The sequence below is a fragment of the Micrasema longulum genome, unplaced genomic scaffold, assembly GCF_059751315.1.
Source record: "Micrasema longulum isolate JH-2025_06_02 unplaced genomic scaffold, ASM5975131v1 h1tg001139l, whole genome shotgun sequence".
Taxonomy (NCBI): Eukaryota; Metazoa; Arthropoda; class Insecta; order Trichoptera; family Brachycentridae; genus Micrasema; species Micrasema longulum.
Window position 1 is genome coordinate 363390 of NW_028278327.1, and position 24952 is coordinate 388341.

A 24952-nucleotide genomic window follows, 5' to 3' on the forward strand; every position below is an offset into this window, starting at 1 on the left:
CTAGATGTGTAAAAGTAGATTTCTACAAAAACATGTCAAATTTGTTAATAAAAAAAAAGTTTAAAAAATCTAAAGGGTGGTTTAATACAATATTTCATTGTTCCTTGACTGGTAACTGAGGCGGAAGACCGATCACCGTACCTTCGTGTAATGTTTGATGTAGGGTAAGGTAAGGGTATAATAACATAATTGTATTCAAAAGGAAATAAAAGGAGAGGAAAAAAGTCATATTTAAGGAAGAGATGGGACTTTTTTCTGAGTATAAATAAGTACTTTGTTTGTGATAGCATTTATTTTAATATGTAAAAAAGTGCATTGGTTTTCTTTATATGTTATTGGCAATGACAACGCGTTACGTTCTGGATATGGTGTTAGTTTTTATAACCTCTGCATAAAATTTGACTGAATCCTTTGGAGTCCTTGTCCTCTCTGGACTATCGAAGTTTACTTGGTAGAGTCCAAACTTTTGACTGAAAAAAAAGGTTTTACAAAATGGTAGATTGATAGTTTTAAAATTATAGATATGTTTCTTTGATTGCTAAAATATTATAATAACAGTTAAAAGTTTTACTGCAACAAATGACACTTTACGTCACAAATGATTACATGTTGTCATTATACCTAGGATTTGACTTGTTTAGAGTTGGAGCTCCTACCTCAGTTAGAATTGACAGAAGACATGAGGTTGCTGTTTAATGCGTATTTATTACATGGCGAATAAATAATGAATTATGTCACGCAAGTGTTACGCCTATAAGGAGTTGAACTGGTTGAACTTGACTGAACTGACTGGGGCTGACTGACTGGGCGATACCACGGCCTGTGGTCTCTTTATAGATCGCGTTCCTTTGTTCTACGTGTCTTCCTAGTAAGAACGATGTTGAGGTACTGCAGGAGGTTGATTTCGTCGTTATGTGCAAAACTATAAGTCCCATATTCAATATTCAATATAAAATGATAACTTGCTTCATCGGTCGTCGCACTGTATTTCAGGTAAAATAATTTAGCACGTGTATGTGTCATCGATCATGGACTGAAAACTCCACATATTTTTGTCGTTTTTGAGAAATTCCCTGCAGGTTGGACTCTTAATTTCATAAACTTGTATTTTCCATCTCAAATGTTGAAAATAGTACTGAATTAAATGATATGAAAACATCTCTGAATTAACTTGTGTAACGTGAGTTGTAAATCTCTAAAATCATCTTCTGATTCTGCCACTTGGTTGCATCGTCTACGTAGCATGTGGTATTAATGACCTTATCTCCCTCAGTCCTAGATTGACCACTTCTTCCATTCTTGAAAGCATTTTTATTAATTTTTGGTTTGTTGTGATATTTGTTGATGTTTTAAAAATATTTTCTTTCTTTCTCATTTTGTTTACATATTTTAGATCTAAAATTTAAATACTTTATAAATTAAATTTATAATTAATAACATCTAATGATGTGGTATTATTAGTTTATTTTTTCCTTTAAATTTTTCGTATCGTAAATAATAATTAATTATGCATAGTTGTCATGCAAACAACCGCATGTTCATAATTTATCTGCCTGCATCCACTCGCCTTTTTAATCATCTGCCCGCATCCACACACCTTTTCATAATCTGACCGCCGCCGCAATCATCGATATATATATATTTATCCCCGCCATCATGCAGTGAAATTATCCAGTGCTGTGTTCGCCGAAAAAAATGAAACACTACCCAGAAGCCAGGACTTGCATCCGGATTCCTGTCCTTGGTCCCCTTTCCTCACTTCCCAGAGGTAGGATTTTTATCTGCTGTGGTTTTTTTGGCCGCATACTGTTTTCGTCCGCATATACCACCATCGCAAAAACGCATTTTTTTGAGCCCCGCACAAATTAACACAGATTAACGATCTTTTAAATAATACCCACGCAAATTGTAAATCGCCAACCCATTTATTTATAAACTATAAATATAAAAGCCCATAATGTATATTATACCTGTATCCCGACCTCCACTCAAAATTGTCCAACAGGCTCCAAGCAGTGAAACCAATCACCTTAGCTCCCTGTTCCATAGCATCCAACATGGCATTTAAGTACTGGTGATAGTAATTTACTCTCTCCACGTCGTTTATTTCACCAAAATCAGTATAACCATTCTCAAAAACAATTATTTCTGGGTCATTGTACTCTTTTGATATCCAGGTGAGTATATTTCTGAATCCCCATGGAACAACCTGAAATCGGTTTCATGATGTTTAAAACATTCCTTACTTGTTTTTCTCCCCGCTCAAGTATTTCGTTATATTTTGACATTTTATATTTCATGTTGATATTATATATTTTAAAATATATGTTTGAGTTATTTTAACAATGTTATCAATCAATCAAAAATAATCTGACAATCTTTTTACAGCTCACCAATCAATGTTTCAATAGAGAAATATCACATTTTTTAAACAATTTTAAACTAATAAGGGTCTATGAAATACAGTCGAGTAAAAAAAATTTTTTTTACTACTTATTAGTAGCATGAAAAATATTTTTAGCTTTTTAATTTCTGATTCCCGCGAAAACGGCCATCGCATCGGATACGCCCGTAATATGTCACGATACATGTAAATTTTGAACTTTGTTTGTAACCGTTTCAATTTAAATTTCAATTATTGATTCGATGTTCTCATCGTCACGAATCTTGACGTTACTATTATCAGGGACAAACATGTCGCGTTTTTGCAGGGACATTTTTTTATAATTTCTTTTTTAAAGTTATGCATGAAAACATTTATCTACAATACCCATATTCATTTTGAAAACACAATTCATTTTTCTTAATTCATTTCGTATATTTTAATCGGTATTCGTAGTATGTAATATTTCCCTGTTACATAAATGCAACATCATACATTTTTTATCCAAACTTGTAAAATTATTTAGGGAGATCTTAAAGCCCCTTTTAATGATTTGTCTTTATTGTAAAACACGAATTAGAACGTGCATTATTTTGACCAGTTTTTTTTGTTTAGCAAATATTTTCTTTCCTCTATCTTTTTTTATCTGAGTTTCTTAAAACGTATTCTTTTAAAATTAGTATTTAGTATTCGAAATCATGCTGCATGTATCATTTTCAAAGCATAAAAATGATGAACAGGTTCCATGTTATTACATCAGTTACCTTTAACCAAGATGTTACGGGTGAAGCTGGCCAATCCTTAGATTGGTATTCATTAACTCTCATGTCGTCCCAGAATGATGGATTAGGGTATTGATCTTCGGGACCGGGCGGCTTAGAAATTACACTCGTGTAATGGTTAAGGCCGAAGAAGTCGAATGTTCCCTTGATATATTCCACCTCATCAGGAGTGAAAGAAGGAAGACGAGATGTGCTGTAACCCTGTTCTTTGCTGCGGGCTGCTATCCGCTCTTTCATCAGAGTTGGATAATCTCCATCCTTCGAGAAAATAGGATGTGCATACCATCCGGCCTGTAAATAAAACATGTTTTTTTTATGTAATCCATCGATTGATACACTTACACTTTTGGCAGATTTCTTCATGCATTTGCTACTGCTTCACCAAGCATTGATGGGTCTTTTCAACGACATCAGTCAGCATATTTTTCTTTTAATTCTCATAGTATTTAGACTTACATATTTGATGCAAACTGTTAAAAGTACTTTACCACAAATTGTAAAGCGGTATTTGCAGCTTCAATATCCGCTGCAGAGTTTGGGTTTTCTGGTTCATGCCAATCTGAATTTAGAGTCAAACTCAATCTTCCTAAAAGCAAATTTATTTAAGAATTCCAACTTGGTTGTTTTCATAAAATTACTTCATATTTAATCAAGCTTTTGATTTTTTTTAATGCGTACCTTTTTGTTTTGATCTAAACTCTTCTTCGTAAAGGTGGTAAGTTCTAGCGTGAGCCTTGATTAACGTATGAGCACAGAGATACTCTGCAATACCTGCGAAATTCAACCCTGGAGCGTTATTATTAGTAGCATACCCTGACCTACAAACTTCAAGAGGCTCATTAAAAGTCAGCCAGTTTGATACTCTATCTCCAAAAGCTTCAAAAGCTACTCTGGCATAATCGGTGAAGTATTTTTCTAATAATGGATTAGGCCATCCTCCGATATCTTGTAATGGCTGCGGTAGATCCCAATGATACAATGTTATAAATGGTGTTATACCATTTGCAAGAAGCAAGTTTATTAGATTGTTGTAATATTTCACGCCATCGACACTAATCTTGTCATCGAACCCTGTTGGAAGAATTCTAGACCAGGATAATGAGAATCTGTAGAAATCAACACCAAGCTCTTTTAATATTTCAACATCCCTCGCATATTGATTATAAGAATCGCAGGCTACATCTCCCGTGTCTTTATTTAAAACAAGATTTGGCGTATGAGATAAGCGGTCCCATATGTTTTCACCTTTATCTGAAATTACAATTTTACATCTGTTAGCTTTGGATTAATTTTCAATTTTCGTATTATATCTACATAAGGTTTGAAACTCGAATTTTCATGTAAAAAGATTATACCTGATGCATTCCAACCACCTTCTATTTGATAGGATGATGTTGCAGCACCAAAGATAAAATCAACTGGGAATGAGCGATGCGTTGCATTATTTACAGCATGTGCCCTGTAAAATAAATGTTAAAGCAAACATATTTTTCTAAAATCATTAAAATTATTCATTTTTCTTCGTACAAATTTTAACTTAGACTCCTTTGAATTTAATGTTAAAATGTGATTAAAGAATACCAATGGGTAGAGGTGTCGGACTTTAATATATTTTTCATTCTACCATATTTGTCTTATACAGTGGCGCAAAAGTTGTCACCCGATGTTCTTTGACTGTAACTTTTTTATTAATGAAAAATTTTGATTCTGCTTTTGGATTGTGTTTATTTGATATCTTAACTTTTTTTTCATTGAGTCGAGAAAGTGAAATCGGTCAAGCGGCCGCCGCTAGAATAGGGTATTTTCACAAACTGAGGATATGATTTTAAATGTATTGAGTATTTAAATAATATTTTTATGATTTTACTATAAACGTCTAAAACGAATGTTTTTTATATATTTTTTTTTTGCACCACAACAGGCCAGGAGGCCCAATTACAGTGGTGAATTACATTACAGAACAACCAGGCTTGAGAAAAATCACATTTTTAATTTTTGTGTTCTCACCGGGAATCGAACCCGGAACCTTCCGGGCGTGAGTCAAGCGTCTTGACCACTACACCACGGAGGCCGCCAAATTTTTCATTTATAATTACCTATTTAAAGTTTTAAAGAAATAAAATGTCCCGTAACTGGCCAAAAGGTTGATGACGTCCCGCGTGACGCGACGTATGGATTCTACGTTCACTCAAATACTATACGGAGATCTTCTGACGCGGGCGGCTTGAAGCTTTTTTTTATAGTTTTAATTTCGTTTATTCCTTTGCTTTTTTTGTTTCCATTTATAAACTTTCATGGCATTATGACTGACATTGGTTTTTTACAAGGAAAATCCGATAACTAGCCCGAAATAGATATTATCACGATGGGTATTTTTTATCATCCAATACAAACTTTTTAAGTTCCGAGTATAGAAATGTAAAGGTCGCTAGGTAAGGAAATATATGATGTTTGCTTCCATAATATATTCATTTAAATAATTTGCATGTACCTACTTTAAATATATTGTTTCGCGTACATTTAATGCAAAAGGGAAGTAACGTGACTTTGACAAAACATAACCCATAAAATACCATTGCTTGTAAACATGTCTGTTGCGCGAGTGCATATTTTTTTTATATATTTTTTTTATTAAGTTTTATTAATTTTAACAAATAAGTAACATACATAATTGTATTTTTGTTCCCGCAAAGCCGAAGCTTGTCTGCGGGTTACATTACATTTTTTTTAAAAAAATTATAAGTAAGTACATAGTTTAATAATAATTAAAGAATAAAATATATTTATACACTTAAGTTTCACTTGCTGTTTAATAATTTTTTGACTATTTTTTAAAATGAAATTAGGTTTTTTTCTTCACGATTTTCAGCTGGTATTAAATTGTACAGTTTTGGTACTACACTACCCATTGTTCTGTCACCATAGTAGTTTTTCTGTCGTGGTACCATCAGCTGCTGTGCCGATACTTGTCGGGTCATGATCTGGTGGTTTATTTTGGATTTAAAATTGCAATCGAGGAAGTGATCTGTCATTATCTTATATTGACACTGTTTGTTAATTGGCAAAACGTTAACAAAATCAAATAATATTTTATTGTTGTCTTTTGCCTCATTCTTTATTTTTACAGGTACGATAATTTTTAAAATTTGTACCTGTAAGTTCAAGACTCTATCCGTATAAGATTTAAAACTTAATCCCCATATTCTTTATCCTTTTTTTATTAAATGTGATTACTTATAACATATCAGCTAGGGAAAATTACGGAGACATGCCAGGCTACATTCAAGTAAAACGGACGGGTGATATTTGAATGGTAAAAAGTCTAGTCACCCCAAAACAAAGTTGGAACCAAAGCGTACTCGGTGACGTTGATTTGCGATGAAGTCCAGGAAATGTCTAGCATCTCAAGGTCAGTTACCATCTTGTAAATGCAATAAATTTCACAAATAAATAAGGCAGGTTTTCGTACAGCAATTTTTTAGTAATTTTATTTATTATTTATTTAGAAAACCAACAGTTCTACATATTTAAGAAATATTGCGTAGGCTCAGAACCAATAAAAGGTTTCCACAAATTAAACTTCGTAACAAAAGTACAGAAATAAAATAAAAATATAAACAATAATACTAACGTTCAAAGAATAAACTATTTTAGTATTGTATTACCTGTCAAGCGGAATAAGTGCTAATTATTCAATGCTGATAGTATATTTGTAAAGTTAACAGTCTACATCATTAAATTTAGAAATGTTTACTAAACAAGACCTACGGAAAAAGTATAGTGTAACGTAGAATTCGTAAGTCACGCATGACGTCATCAACCTTTTGGAAAGTTACAGGCCGTTTTATTTTTATCAAACTTTAAAAGGGAAATTATAAATGAAAACATTAGTTTCAGATGTTTATAGTAAAATGCTCGCAATTATAAAAATATTCTTTAAATACTCAACACATTTAAAATCATATCCCCAGTTTATGAAAATACCCTACTGTGTGCAATATACTGCGGTTCAAAAGATTTTTTAATTTTTTTTAAATTCATTTTGTTCATTAACGCCCAAAAGGCATTTACAAAAAATAAAAATGAAATACATGCTAACATACTAATTAATAAACACAGAATATACAGAAAAAATATGTGAAATTAGTTAAAAAAGGATATAATTAAAAGATTAACAAAGTAAAAAAAAAACAATAATAAAATACAATATTTTGAGTTTGTCCAAATTTTTGTAGACAAGGACTGGATTCAACTCCCTGGGGAGCTGTTTATATTAACATATTACAACAGAGATGAAGAACATTTAAGAAAAGGTAATATAGAAGTCTAGGCATCTACAGGGCTTATGACCTGTCAATGGCTGGTTTAAGTAGCCACTTTACAGACTGTGTAACATTCACCATTCTGCCTATATTTGAACATGTATATTCTATATATTGAAATAATTCAATTAGATGAATCTCACCTGCATAAATAAAGGTTTCAGCTCTTTAACTTCACAAACATCAACAGATGGAAGAATTGAAGGAATATAGATGTTCAAATATAGGCAGAATGGTGAATGTTACACAGTGTGTAAAGTGGCCACTTAAACCAGCCATTGACAGGTCATAAGCCCTGTAGATGCCTAGACTTCTGTATTACCTTTTCTTAAATGTTCTTCATCTCTGTTGTAATATGTTAATAATAACAAAGCTATGCAAGAAAAAACAGTAAGCATATAAACAAAAAATGCAAAGATATAAGCTTATGAAATAAATTCTGTAAAGCAAACAATAAATAAAGTGTTACGGTAAGCAAGAAAGATTTAAAAGTACGATTTGATATATGTGATATTAAAACCTATTTTGATATTTACATAAATACTTAAAAAGATACAATTTGATTATTTTTTATAAGTTACCTCGAAATGAGAGCACAGCCGATAATAAATCCTAAAAGACCCATGTGTAAACTGATTCTGGTTAGCTGCAAATAATAATATATATCGATTATTGCATTTTTGATAAGCAATTTATCGGATAAAATTAAAAAAACTCTACATACATCTATTTATATTTAGGCATAATCATTTTAATAGATTTTTGGTTTTTATTACCAGCAAAATATTTTTTGTATCAGATCATAAATTCAGATAAATAATTATCTTGGTAGCTTTGTTATCTGTGAAATTGTTATTTATTGCATAAGTTTATTCTTATCAAATGACATTAATATTACTTACCTCCTTTAGAGGTCAACCTCTTGCAGAAAAACAATTACATTCCATACATCTGTGCCCGCATCGTGGTCTAATGGTTAGCGCATTTGACTACGATGTATGGCACAGCAGCTGATGGTACCGCGACAGAAAAACTACTATGGTGACAGAACAATGGGTAGTGTAGTACCAAAACTGTACAATTTAATACCAGCTAAAAATCGTGAAGAAAAAAACCTAATTTCATTTTAAAAAATAGTCAAAAAATTATTAAACAGCAAGTGAAACTTAAGTGTATAAATATATTTTATTTTTTAATTATTATTAAACTATGTGCTTACTTATATTTTTTTTTTTTTAAATGTAATGTAACCTGCAGACAAGCTTCGGCTTTGCGGGAACAAAAATACAATTATGTATGTTACTTATTTGTTAAAATGAATAAACTTTAAAAAAAAATTAAAAAAATGTTTTGAATTTAATTCGCAGCAGAGTCAATATGAAATTTGTATTTTAAAATATACTTCATCTTCTCCCTGCCTCTATATACTGGTTCATCCGTGGTCGGACCTCCTTATACGCAAGCGCCAGGATCTTATGGGTTTTCACAATGGGAACATTCTATGCTACCAACTCCCTCTCAATATTAGACCACCATGTTTTATTTTATTCTTTTATTTTATATTATTCAGAAAACATATAGACATGCCTAAACTTCCATATTCCCTCATATGGTATTCTCCATCCCTGTTGTAATTTGTAATCCTAATGACTCCTGAGGAGGTGAACTTCAGCCTTTTGTCTACAAACATTTGGACAAACTCAAATATTGTAATAAAAACAACTGGTACAAGAAGTTTAAAAATTGGATAATTGTATTCAGGCGTTGCCTAGTATGTGTTAATTGAAGAAATATGCAATATGCAAAATATGCAATATACAATTTTTCTTTTATTATATAAATAAAACACGAGTGATACTTTAATCCACAAATTTGGAATATCCAGTGACCGGTTTCATCGCTTTCGCGACATCTTCGAGACTGGTATCTTTATTAAACAGTTAAATGTATTTATACAGAACAGAGGTAAGGATACATAATTCAAAGTTATATGTAAGTAAATTAAATAAAGTTATTTTTATCTTAAGGATCATTATCGACAAATTTTCTATGGGTTAACTAATGAATGGATACAATGCTATTTTAATGACTTTAAGTATTTTATTTTATTTTTGGTGTCTCATCCTTCGTGAGTGTGGTTTTTTTTTTTTTTTTTGCACCACAACAGGCCAGGAGGCCCGATTACAGCGGTGAATTACATCACAGAACACCCAGGCTTGAGAAAAATCACATTTAATTTTTGTGTTCTCACCGGGAATCGAACCCGGAACCTTCCGTCTGTGAGTCAAGCGTCTTGACCACTACACCACGGAGGCCGCCGGTTTTGTAAATAATGATTTCTGAAAAACAAAGGGTAAAAAGTCATTAGTAAAATTATATTACAATGGGTAAAGTAATGGAGAATGCACATGTGTTATCTGTTCATTAAGTAATTCTACGTCGGGTTTATTTTTTAATCTATTAATTTCGAAAATGTCTAATTTGTCAAGTTGATGGCCTTTGGGTGCAATATGAATTATTTTTACATTATTTTTTAATTCGAAGGAATGTTTGTTTTCTATTAAATGATTGGCAAAATTTGAATTATCTTTATTATTAGACCATGATTGTATGTGCTCTTTTATGCGTGTTTTAAAGGCTCTACCCGTTTGGCCTACGTAGCATGTATTTTTACAGTCGTTACAATTAAGAAGGTAAGTTCCTGAGTTGGAAAACTTATATTTTTTGTCTTTAGTATTTACCAACAAATTAGCTAAGGAATTATTATTGTAAAAGGCTGCAGTGCATTTATTTTTATTTATTATTTGTCCAATTTTATCACTAGTTTTTCCAATATACGAAAGTTTTGCCCACCGCTTTCGGTCTTTATTATTATTGTTGTTTGGTGTCAAACTTTGGGTTAATTTATTGTTTACGAGACGCTTTTGTTTCTTTCTTATTAGGTTATCAACTAATGTATTGTTATATCCGTTATTTATCGCGATAGATTTAATTATGTTTAACTCATTCTTATAATTATGTTTGTTAAGCGGTACGAATAACAGTCTATGAATTAAGGAGTGAAATGCAGACAATTTATGTGAAATATGATGTCGCGAATTATTATGTATAATGTTATCACTATACGTTGGTTTCCTAAAAATATTGAAATGCATTTTGTTTGATTCTATATTTAACGTTAAGTCTAAGAAGTTGAGTTTTTCCCCTCCTAACTCCATTGTAAATTGGATTGACTTATTAACTGAGTTTAATTCTAAAAGGAACATATCAAGCTGGCGTTTCGTTCCGACCCACAAAATAATGATATCTCAATATTTTTAGGATATCTCAATATTTTTAACATTTATTTTGTTTGACTTTTGGAAATCACCTAGACGGTAAGCTTAACGATCGTCTGTATGTATCTACCAATCGACCACAAAGCCGGTTCCTTTAACGTCTCGATACATACACTCGGAAAGATAGTAAAACAGATGGAAAAAATATAATAACTAAATTTATTTTTTACAGTGGTAACTTCCTGACGCCTAGATACTATTATATGTTAATAGGACAGAACCTAGCGACATTATTTTCACATCTAGGCGTTCGTTTTATTAAAGTGACAGTTATGTCGGAATTTAATTCGACTTCAAAACTTACTTATTTCTCTCTCATATTTTTAATAGGCTTTTATGAAAAAAAAGTGCCTAAATCAAATGATTAATTTTTTTAATAAATCATAATTAAAGGAAAAATTGCTCGGTGGAACAAATTTTTTTACACTTTTAATGCGTAGATAAGCGTATTGAGGGGTTCTAGACCCGTCGGTAAAAACCGATGTACTTACATCAAAACTTGATGGGAGGGTATCGGTAGTGTACGTTTGTAGTCGGTCGGGAGACTTTTAGATTTTCAATCGCTAGAGGGAATTGATCTTAAACTATACCGTCAAGGTGAAGGTATGACGTCTTTATCTTCCCATCACAATCGAGGCCCTGGTGATGAGAATGGCTTCGAGATTAGTAAAATAAACCCTAGAAGTCTATACGCCTAATCCACTATTGTTTTTATGTGATCTCTAAATAAAAGCTTATCATCCATCAGCACACCCAAATCTTTTGTTTCGCTTTTGTTGAACGATTGACAATTTTCCCAGTTAGTTTGTAGTCAAATAGCTTTTTTCTTCCGAATAAACGACATGACAAGACATTTATCAGTATTCAATAATAACTGATTTTCTTCGTAATAGTGCGATTCTATTTAAGTCAGCTTGAAGAACTTCGCAATCATTTATTGAAAACACAATTTAAATACTATATTGTCATCAGCGTTAAGCAAAAATTTTGAGTTTTGAATGTATGAATGATATAAATAATAAAAAAATAAGGGTCCAAGATGCGATGTTACTGGGGGTCTGCCTCTACCTTTAGTGTTAGCTGGAATATTGAGCGATCTTCTAACTGAATAGTCCTCATCTCTACGCATGACGTGACCATACCATATCATCCTGCTTTCTTTCTTTTTTTTTATTTAAAAATTTATTTATAAATCCTTACGGATTATTACATTCATTTTACAAAAATAATATAAACATTTTTCATTCGTACTCTGTTGTTCAAAATAATATTTTTTACATCTTTTGAAAAGTTTGTCTGAGTCTTTTGTTTAGTTTTGTCTGGTAGTTTATTGTATAACTTCAGTCCCTGGTTCGTTAGTCTTGATTGTCCTTGTCTTGTTTTAAAAAGTTAGATATAGTATTTGTCTGATATTCTCGTATTATGTCCATGTTGACTACAATTTTTTACAAGTTTTAGTTCTTCGTCTACAATTACATTAGTGGCTAATTTATGGATACATTTTAATGATTCTAGTTGAAAGAGTTCAGTTATATTTAATTGCTTAGTTTGTTTGAAAAGTTCTCGAGTTGATAGGGAAGGTCATATACTAACTTTAATATTTTATTTTGTTGTCTTTGTAATCTGTTTATGTCATTTTGATATCGTGTTCCCCATAGTAGTTGCGTATAACATATTTTAGTTTTTACATAGGCTTCATACATTAGAATTTTTTCCGTTTTTGGAACAAAGTTTTTGATATTTAAAAAAAGACTCGTTAATGTCGCCACTTTGTTTATCAGTTTCAGTTTTTCAGCTATTGATGCCACTTTGAATGATCCTCTGATTTACTCATTGCGGATCCTGTCTAGGATGTCACTTGCCCAGCGCAGCATTTTCATTTCAGTTGTATGCAGCTGTTGTTCGTGCTTTTTAGATATTGTCCAACGTTCTGCGCCGTACAACATTGCAGGTCTTACCACCATTTTGTATACTTTGTCTTTGGTATTTATAGGCATCCTTTTATCGCAAAGTACACAGGAAAGAGATCTCCACTTCAACCATGCTGTATCGGTACGGTGATAAATATCATTAGTCGTTAACATAGATCCACGGTATTTAAAATGTACTAAATCGTAACATTTTATATCTGTCATGGATGATGAAGAACACATTTTGTGTGAAATATAACCCTGATCAAAGATTTTCCTCAATGGCTACCTACTGTCCAGTGTTAAAAAAAACACTGACGACCAGTGCCGTAGATATGATAGCGAGTTATACATAAGCATGAATTCCAAAAATACGTACTTTTGTATCTAGTAATTCTTCCAGGCACCGTGAAGTTGATGAGAGATAACAGTTTTGGGCAATCCCATATAGAATTTTTAATTTTAAATAAATTTAATAGGTCTTTAATTATACTTCTATTGTTGAGTTTGAACAAATTTAATGTTTTTTTTTTTTTAAATCGCCATGAAAAAGTTTATGACTAATTCCAAGTTAGTCCAAAATTGACGTACTTAAATATGTTTTTTGGACACTTTCCAAAGAATTTTGGTGACAATTGTTGTAGAGAGTCCATATTGTAGCGTTGTACTCTAACTGGCTTCTCTCTAATGAAGTATACATCAACTTCAAAATGCCTATGTTTTTTAATTCCTTAGTCACACGTAACATGAAGCCTAATATTTTCAGTGATTTACTAGTAATGCTGTTTATGTGACTAATGAAAGATAATCTTTGGTCGTAAACGACACCCAAGTCATGTGAATGACTAGGAAGGCAAAGCCCGAATGAATAGAGCCGACTGCCTCGCGCCGCTGCAAACTTAAACATATATAATGTAACACATCACTATGTTAGTGTCTATACGCTAATATATAATGCATAGACACTACACTTGTAATTAATCAAGCTGTTTTTTTTTGCAAGGTGTTCCGAATTTAAAATAATGAAGTTTTGAGTTTACTGGTACTCGATTCGCTCCTTTACATTTATCAGCATCTTTTGGCAATAAACACTAGTTAGATAGTCCTGGCTCAGCTTTGTGGAAAATTTCGGTATTTTTCCATAGCATTCATCTAGTGTGGATAGTTGGGGGGCAATGCATGTATTTGGACTTGGTCCAAACACGAAATGATACAAAATCATTAAAAGTATAAGTTTATTGTACAAGTTTAGTATTTATGTGCTATAAAACTTAAACTCTTGGCACTGCTTTGTCTCTGATAACCTGGGCGTAGAATTTAGCTGAATCCTTTGCAGTCCTTGTCCTCTCTGGGCTTGTGAAATCTACTTGGTAGAGTCCAAACTTCTCACTGAAAAATCAGCCAATGTAAAAATAAATAATGTCCGTACCTTAGGAGTCATTTAATGAAATGTTCAGGAAACAAGATTTTGTAATTGTGCGATTTCTAAAACATTCAAAATTTTTAACCAAATGACCTAATTTCAGTATATAAAGAACTTTCAATGTAAAATAATCATTATTTTGGATACTATCGGATACTACTGATATTTTTTTTGCATCGGTGCAAAGTGGACTTCAGATTTTTTTTTCAACTTTAAAAACGCATTTTTTTTACGAAAGTGGACTTCGGTGTTTTATTCACGTATAAAATAGCTTGGTGCGATTATTTCTGCACATTTGATTTCAAAACTGCAAAAATGGACTCCCGTATTTTATCTTCTAAGGTACATATATATGTAACGTATATATATATTTTTATTTTTAATGATATATTAAAGTTTTGAAATTTGACAGATGGAATAAAAAAAATGTATTAATAATAATTAAAATATTATAACGGAATAAAAAGTTGCACTCTTTGGGAAAATTCTGGTTGGTTAAATCAGTTTGTCTGTTTTAAGTTTTTCATCATTTGGCCTTTGTGGTTTTTGACGCTACAACTCTCATTTTTTTAAGTAATCTCTTTATAAAACCCCTTGCCGACCGATTTCGAGACGTACACTTCTCGTTAAGAAATGTTATGAGTACATAAGCCAGAAGTTGATTATAATTTACTGTGGTGGATGATCTGTATATCAACGTACAAATAAAAGCATTAATTTTATTTGATTAGTGCACTTAATGTGTTAGTAGACCAAACAAATTTTTACATATCTTTAGTTTAGAATTCAGGAAGATTTCGGCTGGTTTAATATTCTTGCACAAATTAATATTTAACTGTATAGATGCCCATGATATCCTTGCTCAGATTAACGTTAATGTACCTCTGACCGTAACTTGCGTACCAATGCTGTCTTAGCTGTGGGAAATTATAAAACCAGCATCGGATTCTTTTCCCCTCTGCCAAGGACCTCAAAACAGTGAACAAAATCTCATTATACAGTTCTGTGTGTTCCTACAGCAAAAGCGAGCATTCAAGAAGCAAGGTGTTGTCACTCCTGACTCGCGATGACACACCTGCCATGTCCGCCTAGATTATGCCATAATTATGTCTTTTGTAAATTTAAACAGATTTTACGATTGTTCAGATTAAGCATTATTGTATATATTAATTAATGCCAATCTGTTAGGGCTTCCATAAGTCTACTGATTGGCTTAAAAAAGAATGTTTATTCATAAATCAACTGTCGTACGTACGTGTATCCAGCCCTCCACTCAAAGTTGTCCATAAGGCTCCAGGCCGTATAACCGATCACCTTGGCTCCATGTTCTATAGCATCCAACATGGCATTCAGGTATTGGTGATAATAATTCACTCTCTCCACGTCGCGAATTTCTCCAGAATCACCATATCCATTCTCAAAAACTATTATATCAGGGTATTTGTAGGCTCTCGATATCCAAATAAGCAGTTTTCTAAAGCCCCATGGAACAACCTTTTATAAAAATAAAATCAGCATTTATTAAAATAAACATCTAAATAAATTATGAAAATTTGCATCTAAATATTATACATTCATACTCCTATTGAAATAATTCATTAAGAGAAACTATCATTTTTACTATATGTTGTACTCGTATATAACCACATTTTTACTATATGATTTTCATTTTATGTCTACCGGTTTCGAGACTCACCGTCTCTTTGTCAGGACACCAATTAAACACCTGCAAAACCCACTATACACCTTCACCATAGATTTAATATAAAACCAACATGCCATACATTTTAATAGGCAACCCTTACGTGCACTGATTAGGTTATGAAAATATTTGATTTTATGTTGTGGGAGAAATAGTTGGAAAAAGGGGGAAGGGGTGAAGGGAGAGGCGGGAGTTTAATAGGTATAGGGGGGTCATTGCAATGGAACATCGTTGAAGTATTGATATTCTTTTATATTTTTATTATTAATGTTTAAATGGCAATAAACCACATAAACTTGGTGTTTTCGCAAGCGTAAAGTTAAATAACGATCATCAAAATTAAATTAAATTATTTTAATGATGTCAACTCTTTTTTTTTACGATTCTTAACTTGCATCTGAAGGATGACTATATGTTGGTTTCAAAATATTTGGAAAAACATAAATTGACATACCAATATACGTTTTTATGCACTTTTTAAAGTACAGGTGTGGAAAAAAGAAAAAATAAATAAGTTCAAACTCAAGGTGTTTCAAAAAATTCGTACATGAGTCCTATATTTTTTGTAATAAAAGCGTCACTCCTTATAATCAAATCGACTTGTTCAAATGAAGCTATAAGGTAATTTAGCACATTATCTATCTTACTTTTAACTGTAACTTACTTTTAACCAAGAGGTAGTTGGTGAAGACGGCCAATCCGGGGATTGGCGCACATTAACTCTGCGGTCATCAGAAAATGAAGGAATGGGATATTGTGCTTCTGGTTTTGATGGGCTTGCAAGAACAGTTGTATAGTGATTCAAACCAAAGAAGTCTGAAGTTTCCTTGATGTATTCTATCTCCTCGGGAGTGAAGGAAGGGAGACGAGAGGAACTGTAACCCTGCTCCTTGCTACGAGCTGCGATCCGCTCTTTCATCAGAGGAGGGTAATCGCCCACCTTTGAGAATATGGGATGAGCGAACCATCCAGCCTAAAAAATATTTTTTAAATATTTATACGACTTATCCCCACTTGATTCTTCCTTCAAAATTTTGACTTGAGAGCAACCATCGGGTTAAAAACATTCGTCCTGAATTGGTGTTCTATTTCACCAATGTAACTTTTAAATAAACTGTAAAATACGAATAGATAATTCAAATTATTTTTCAAGGGAATACAATTGTTTGAGGAAATGCCAGAAAGCATTAAAAATTTAATAAATGTAAATATATTTAAAATTAAATGTAAAAAGTATATATGTGAAAAATATTAGGTAGTATATAGTGTAAATAGTGAATATAATTAATGAAAATGTACATATGAAACAGTTAATATTATAAATTAGGATATTAAGTGTATAATAGTGATAAATAATGTTAGAATAAGTATTGATGTAAATATTGTGTTGTAAATATATATTAGACTATGTTAATCATAGAACTAAATAAAATAAATTAAAAAAATTAAAAAAATGTCTACTAAAATTAATTCACGTCTTTTCGATGAAAAATAGATAAACTGGTGACACTAACCATAAATTCGTATCCTACTATCGATGCTTCAAAATCTTCTGCAGAAAAATCTTCATCTTGCTCGTACCAATCTGTACTTAAAGTTATGCCTAATTTTCCTAAAAACAAAAACCATTTATTATTTTGACATCAGTACTCCTCTCTTAATATCGGTTTTTATTCAAAATCTAAACTATACTTAAATATTTTATACAACTCACACATACCATCATTTCCACGCTTAAATTCTTCATCGTACAGGTGGTAAGTTCTTGCGTGGGCCTTGATTAACGTATGACCACAGAGATACTCTGCAATACCATGGATGTTCACTCCTGGAGCCTTTTCATCTGTTCCATATCCTGACCTGCAAACTATGAAGGGCTCATTGAAAGTCTGCCAGTTTGTAACTCTATCCCCGAAAATCTCAAAAGCCACTCTGGCATAATCGGTGAAGTACTTCTCCATCAATGGATTCGACCATCCTCCGATATCTTGTAATGGCTGTGGTAGATCCCAGTGGTACAGGGTTACGAATGGCGTAATACCATTAGCAAGAAGTAAGTTGATTAAATTATTGTAATAACTAACTCCATCGGCACTTATCTTGTTATCGAATCCTGTTGGAAGGATTCTGGACCAGGATAACGAAAATCTGTAGAAATCAACACCTAGTTCTTTCAACATCTCTACATCCCTCTTGTATTGGTGGAATGAGTCGCAAGCTACATCTCCGGTGTCGCCATTTATCACTAGATTTGAGAAATGCGTATAGCGGTCCCATATATTTTCACCTTTATCTAGAAAATACGAAAACTGTATAATAGAATTCAATAATTATGGTTAAAAAACATCTTATTTATTTGGGATAATTTATAAAGCGCTATTTTTTGTGAAAAATCACCCCAAGAGCGCCATACAATAAGCATCCTAACACGCCTTGGAGGTACAGAGCGAATAGGTGGTTGGGATTCTGGTTTCCCATTTCCAATAAGATTACATTTTAATAATTATATAATAATAATGTGCTGTTCTTCGATCAACACAGCACAAACTATGGCTCGCATGCACCAATGTCCCGATTGTGTCGTATTGTTAACTCGAGACAAGATCTGGACTTTTTTGGTGTAAGTCTTTATAGACTTAAAAAATCACTAAGATAGACCGGATCTTGTCTTGAGGTAGAAATTTTTATTTTTTGTTCTAGCTTTCATTTTATTTAGTTGTATTTTATTTTATTAGTACCTGTATTTATTATAAGAAATTGTATTTACCATCGTTAGAATGGACTGCATAAGTCCGTCAATTAATAAATAAATAAATAAGAGCTTGATTACAACACGTCTTACAGCTGTATAGCGCACGGTCATTTAAAAATCTAGCCTCCATTTAAACTGCACAAAAAAATGAAAAAGAAGTGTTTTTTATTTATAAATTATTGTTTACAAATAGAATCTAGATTACACTTCCTGCAGCTACAAAGCACCTGGGCGGTTAAAAATCTAGACCCCGTCTTCGGTTGAAGTTAAATTTATATATAATATGAAAGCTAACATCACAAAAGTCTTGCAGCTACAAAGCGCATTGGCGAGTGGAATTCCAGAAATATAAAAAATATTTTCAAAAGTTTACAACAAAAAAGTACAATAATAATACATCTAGCAAAGAACTAGTAAGTTTGTTAAATTTAGTGAACATGCAACAGCACAAAAAGTAAACGATAAAAAACTAAACAAAGATAGCATTCCTTATGGTTAACAAGATGACGAAAGCGTCCGATAGTTGAAAAGTCGGTGTTTTAGGTATACTGGGTCCATTTTCCTACTACAAAACTGTAAAAACATTTGGTTCACAGATGCTTGCTTTCTGGGAGATAATAGATGCACATGTGTGTAAGTAGTGTAAGTACCAATAGATATAAAATAATCAAATGGATGGCGATTCGTCAGATTCTAATACCGGTAATGAAAAAAGTTGAATGGAGCGAAAATGCAATAAGCTGGTGTGTTTATGTCGTAAACCGCCAAATGTATTTACCTGATGCATTCCAACCACCTTCTACTTGATATGATGCTGTCGCTGTACCAAACATAAAGTTGTCCGGAAAACTGCGATGAGTAGCATTGCTCTCTGCTTGTGTTCTTAAAATATTTGCATGCATTCATTATTCATAGCACAAAAAACTACGTCTAATCAGAATGTTCATTTTACGCATTCTGTTACATTTAATATTTAAAAATAAAATTTAAATCCCAAAGCGTTCTGTTTTTTGGACCTACTTTATTTGAAGTTAACAAGAACATGCCGTTTTTTGTCTTTTTTTATATTTTTGCAACATTGATTTTTTATACTGAGACACATGTTAATTTTCATTACATGATTTATTTATTTTTTCATTATTTAAAACATATAATACATATATTAGATATTATACTCTTAGGAGTTATCAAAAAAAACTTCTTTGGGACCGTACATAAAAAGAAAACATTTTTGTGACAAAACATAATATCATACATAGTTAATACATCCGAAATAGTAAGAAAACATAATGAAAGAAACATAAAACACAGTACTTTACACCATTGATATAAATTGCATTAATAACTATCACTATCAAAAATATTTTTTAATTGCGATACTTCTGGATTTTTTATTCAGTTTTTCGTGTCTTAGCTTATCAGGCAGTCTATTATATTCGAAATGGCCAATATTTTCCAAGGACCTACTGCCAAACTTTGTTAAGCGAAACTTAGACACATGAAGATTCCTTGAATAACGTGTATTGTAGTAGTGAATATCATGACCAATTGTGTATTTTAAATTTGTGTGAGCAGAAAAGTTTATGATATTCAAAATAGTATTGGATATGTCATGCAGTGACATCACCTTGAAAGGAAGTATTTTTGTCTGTCGGTAGATATCATAGACATAGGAATCCCATTTCAGTCCAAGAATGTTTCTCAGAGCTGTTCTGAAGAACTAGTATCTCCGAGATCTGATTTTTGCTGGCGAAACCCCATATACATGATAGATAGAATAAGTGGCAATGTATGTATACTGCGTAGTAGATGGCAAACAAAACGGAATGAGGAAGTAAGCAATTTGATCAACATTGCTACTCGTTTCATATAAACAGCTTTTAAAATAGAATTGGGATAACGCCTACATGAAAAAATCTAAAAACATTTAATTTAAATAATTGATGAATACCTACCTTTAAAACCATTTTATTGTTTTTCAATATGACTGCTATTATAAATCAAATTTTTATCAATTTTTATTTTATTAAACGTCAAAAAAAATTGTTATCTTTATCTCCTTTTTCTAGGTCTTCGCATTTATTATAATAACTTTTTTACTTACCTCAAAATAATGGCACATACGACAATATATCCTAGAAGACACATGTCTGTATTGATTGTCCTCAATAAAACCGAAGAACGTTTATAAAGCCCAAAAAATGTGTAAGTCATTTACTTATCAGGAAAACTTTAATATCCAAATATTTGAAAAGTAATCCATTTTTATCACTAAAATAAAACATATTTTAATCCCGCAATAATATTTTTTAAACCTTTCGAAGCAGATAAAACCTTTTGTAATAATTACATTATTCTTCAACAATATTGACTTATTTACATTTAGATGGACACAAGTCTCAACTCCATAAGATTAAAGTCCTATGTTGAGGGGGACGAATAGTGTACTGGTAAAAGAAAAGATCATTAACTCTTAAAATGTGCTCAAAAATCCCTCTGCAAACGGTGATGTAACATCATGTTTTATTAAGCAAAAGACGAGATGTTTTGTGATACAGGTATTTAAAAACAAAAATTTAACGTATTTATGTACTGTTCCAAAATTTCTTTATTATATATGTAAATCATATGTGTATATATAATATTGGCCTGTCATAGCAAAACACTTCATTAGTCAAAAAAATAAGACAGATATAATCAAGTTTTTTATTCTATGTAGAGTTCTATGACTCATGTGACATCGTAACCACACGTGATGTCACACTAGTCAACATAGGACACATGACTTGATATATCTCTCTACCTTTTTTAAATGATGGATTCGTATTTTTTGTAATCTTCAAATGGACATTTTCACACCCGATTTGAAAAGTAAAATTTGTATAATTATGCTAAATGTTAATACAAAAAATATTTATCCTCCTACGCGAAGAATGAATGTCCGCTATTCAGCGACACATCTATACAGATACCTTATACAAGAGAGAGCACGAAGATAGAAGTCATAACAAGGAAGACAGAGACGCTGTTCTTCGGTGGATATCGTCTAGCAGATTTATATTAGTCTTCAGTCGGTTGATGACAATGATGGGGGACGCACGCGCGTAACATGAGCGGCATATTTATGATTTTAAATTTATTTTGCTATAACAGGGCTAAACTATACGTTTATTTGCATAAATTATGGAAAAGAAAATACTTACCTAACAGTTTGTCTCCATATTTTTCTTTTTTTTTTAATGTCTGAACTTTCCGTCTTTTACTTGTGGTAACACGATATTACATCACCGCGCGCAAAGGAATTATTTACCACAGTCTTTTAAGAGTTAAAAAAATAATACAACAAAGAAAAAAATCAAGGCGTTTGCAGCTCAAACCCCTCCCGGTGATGGTGTGAGGATGATAGTCCATAATCGATGACACACGTTTCGCCTGAAATAGTGTGATGACCGAAGAAAGCAATGTCATCATTTTCTGTAGAATCCAATATCACATATAATGCAACTCTATCAGTATTGGACATGAAATCGGGATCATCGTTCTGCAGTACATTCACATCGTCCCTACCATGAATAAATAAACTACAAAGGAACGTCGCCTATAAAGAGACCTCAAGGCGTGCCAACGCCAGTAAGTCAGCTCAACAAGTTCAGTTCAGTCAGTCAGTCCAGCTCGACGTCACTCAGTTCTAGCACGTAGTTCAAGTGCAGCCCCTTCAACCCATCATCGCCGCTACGCCCGTACTACAAAACCAAGTGCGGTATTTTTTTTTTTTTTTATTTTATTCAGAAAAACATACAGTCATACATAAGAAGTATTAAAAATAACATTTTTTTAACATAAAAAGACCAATTAAGTTTTTATAAATTATGCAAAAGATATAAACATTAAATGTGACAAAAAAAGAATAAAAAAGAATTTCAAGTGAGAAAATAATAATTGTTGACATTTGCGTTTTCCATGGAGGTAATAAATTAAAATAAATAAAAATACCGAATGCACACTCCGAGCCATCCACGCACACACATGAACGCACATATAAAACATACACAAACATATACATTACATGCGGCACATATACATAGCATAAACCACTCAAGATGCACATTCAGCAACTATCTCAAATAATCGACCCCATGAAGAAATTTTCTGTACAAATGCAACGTGCAGTTAAAAATGTCTACATCAATATTGAGTCCATTATAATTTCTACAGGTACGTCTAATGAATGAATTCGAGGTATAATTGTTTTTACAAGTTAGTACATAAAAAGGGGAGTTTATTCTAGTATAGCAAAGAGGACAACGGAAACCAATATTTTGTAAAAGTTACGGCGAATCAGCTATATTATTGAGAATTTTGAAAAGAAAAATTAAATCACATGCCGTATCTTATTCGATATGTAATAAATAAACATCAAATAGCAACCTGGTGTCTTCTCTGTCAATCTCTAACTGGGGTAGAAGCTCCAACCAACCCTCAACTACCTAAATCCTACGGTGGTATTCTGAATCTTCTCTACCCCCTAGAGAGTGATTAGTTTGAAGATTTCAATTTTTTTAATGCGACGAAACTTTGCTTCATATAATGGCCACACTGACGATTAAACGTCAAACGGTGTATGAAACTGCTTAAAAAAACGGAAATTAAAACTATTACGGTTTGGTAAATTCAACCTTACTAAGTGTTTTGGGTAATGCTTAAGGTCGCAATAATGTTTGATTTCTCGTGTTCATATTTTTTTTATGTTTAATCATCAGTGTGGCCATATATGAAGCAAAAATTAGTCGCATGGAATAAATAAATATCCCTAAATTGATACGGCTACAAGAGCGGTTCACAGTAGCACCGGAGGTAATACATACGAGTATATAGCACTGTTTACATTAGCACAACTTCCTAATGTTCTTTTCCCATGATAGCAGTATAGTAATATACTTTAATAGCATTTTTTTCCTCAATATTTGCATTTAGCATAAGTGTAATATGTTTTTGTAGCAACGTGCCGAGATTGTATTTTGCATCTTCATTCCGCCTGACCCCTAAAAGCAGTGTTCTCGCTCCAATTAAAGGAGTATGAGTAGGACAGCACAAGTATTATGTTGCATCTATAGTTATTAAAATATAGCTTGATTTGAATGACAGCTGTCAAACTAATTTCATTAGTGATGGGAAATTGCTGATCACTGATCAAATCGATTTTATCAGTTATTTCATGCAATCATGAAACTCTGTTTCTGAAAATTAATATAAAAAACGCAAATACAAGCCTATTATAGTGTGTTTAACACAATTATTCATTGAGACATTTATACTTTTTTCATGAACAACATCAAGTGAATTATTTTTTTATTCGATCAATTTACATTAATCAATTTGTCCCATCTCTAAAGTTTTTGCAAAATGATGTAACCTTGTAAGAACGTCGTTAATAATAAGGTTTATTTTAGTTTTCTTTTAGTTTTAAAGCTGATTTTATATATTAATGTTAATTTATGTTTCAAGCATTGTATTCAAGAAATAAATTATCACGCCAGATACAAATGATTTTTCGATAAATAACTCCTTTGACGTTACTACAAAGTTATGTCGTCACTTTTTCTGACAACTGTCATTCTAATCATGTTACATTTTAAGGACTATAGATCACAGTATCGAGTAATGAGATCGGATATTTTTACTGCTGCTTTACAAGTGCGGCCGGCCATGATTATCGCAAAACTTCGTCTGAAGAAAAACACAAGGCAATATATTTATATGTTAGCCAGTGATATTGAATATAAAAATTACGTATTTTTTTACATTTCGAATGACATAAAAACTGAGATATATCTCTTTTGTGTAGGGTCTCCTTTGTTAAGTAATTACACAAATAACATTGTACGAGTGAAGTGCCACCAAGCGAGCTTTGCCAGCGTCCATTTATGTGAATAGATAAAAGTTCAGTGGTTTTTTTATATAGACTATTAAACTAAGTCAAAAAATAATTTTTTTAGTAGCGTATTTCAGCGATATGATTTTTTCAAGTTTTTATTTTCTGAAATTACTCCGCGTGTGACGTCTCAAGTTCTCTTCCGCTTCTTCTCGGTCTTATCTACTTATTTGATAAAATTGTTTGTACTTTCGTAAAAATATGTATTCTAATGAAATGATAACATAATATAATTATAACGGACTCAGTATTGATGTAGACATTTTTAACAGCACGTTGCATTTGTACAGAAAATTTCTTCATGGGATCGATTATTTAGGATAGTTGCTGAATGTGCATCTTGAGTGGTTTATGCTATGTATATGTGCCGCATATAATGTATATGTTTGTGTATGTTTTATATGTGCG

At 32.1% G+C, this 24952-nt stretch overlaps 2 protein-coding genes across 2 annotated transcripts; both read right to left on the bottom strand.

The window, feature by feature from the left end:
* Positions 1-292: 292 nt before the first annotated feature.
* On the bottom strand, positions 293-6586 carry LOC148276839 (myrosinase 1-like). The gene is made up of 6 exons (XM_088233680.1): positions 6496-6586; positions 3844-4416; positions 3654-3751; positions 3148-3456; positions 1971-2209; positions 293-470 (listed from the first exon to the last, which is right to left on the bottom strand). The coding sequence occupies exons 1-6, from the start codon at positions 6584-6586 to the stop codon at positions 353-355; spliced, it is 1428 nt and encodes a 475-aa protein (XP_088089806.1). The 3' UTR covers positions 293-352.
* A 7408-nt stretch (positions 6587-13994) lies between these two features.
* On the bottom strand, positions 13995-19603 carry LOC148276840 (myrosinase 1-like). Its single transcript, XM_088233682.1, has 6 exons — positions 19391-19603; positions 17581-18153; positions 17375-17472; positions 16525-16833; positions 15414-15652; positions 13995-14124 (listed from the first exon to the last, which is right to left on the bottom strand). Exons 1-6 carry the CDS (start codon positions 19512-19514, stop codon positions 14007-14009), a joined length of 1461 nt encoding a protein of 486 aa, XP_088089808.1. The 5' UTR covers positions 19515-19603; the 3' UTR covers positions 13995-14006.
* Positions 19604-24952: the final 5349 nt, after the last annotated feature.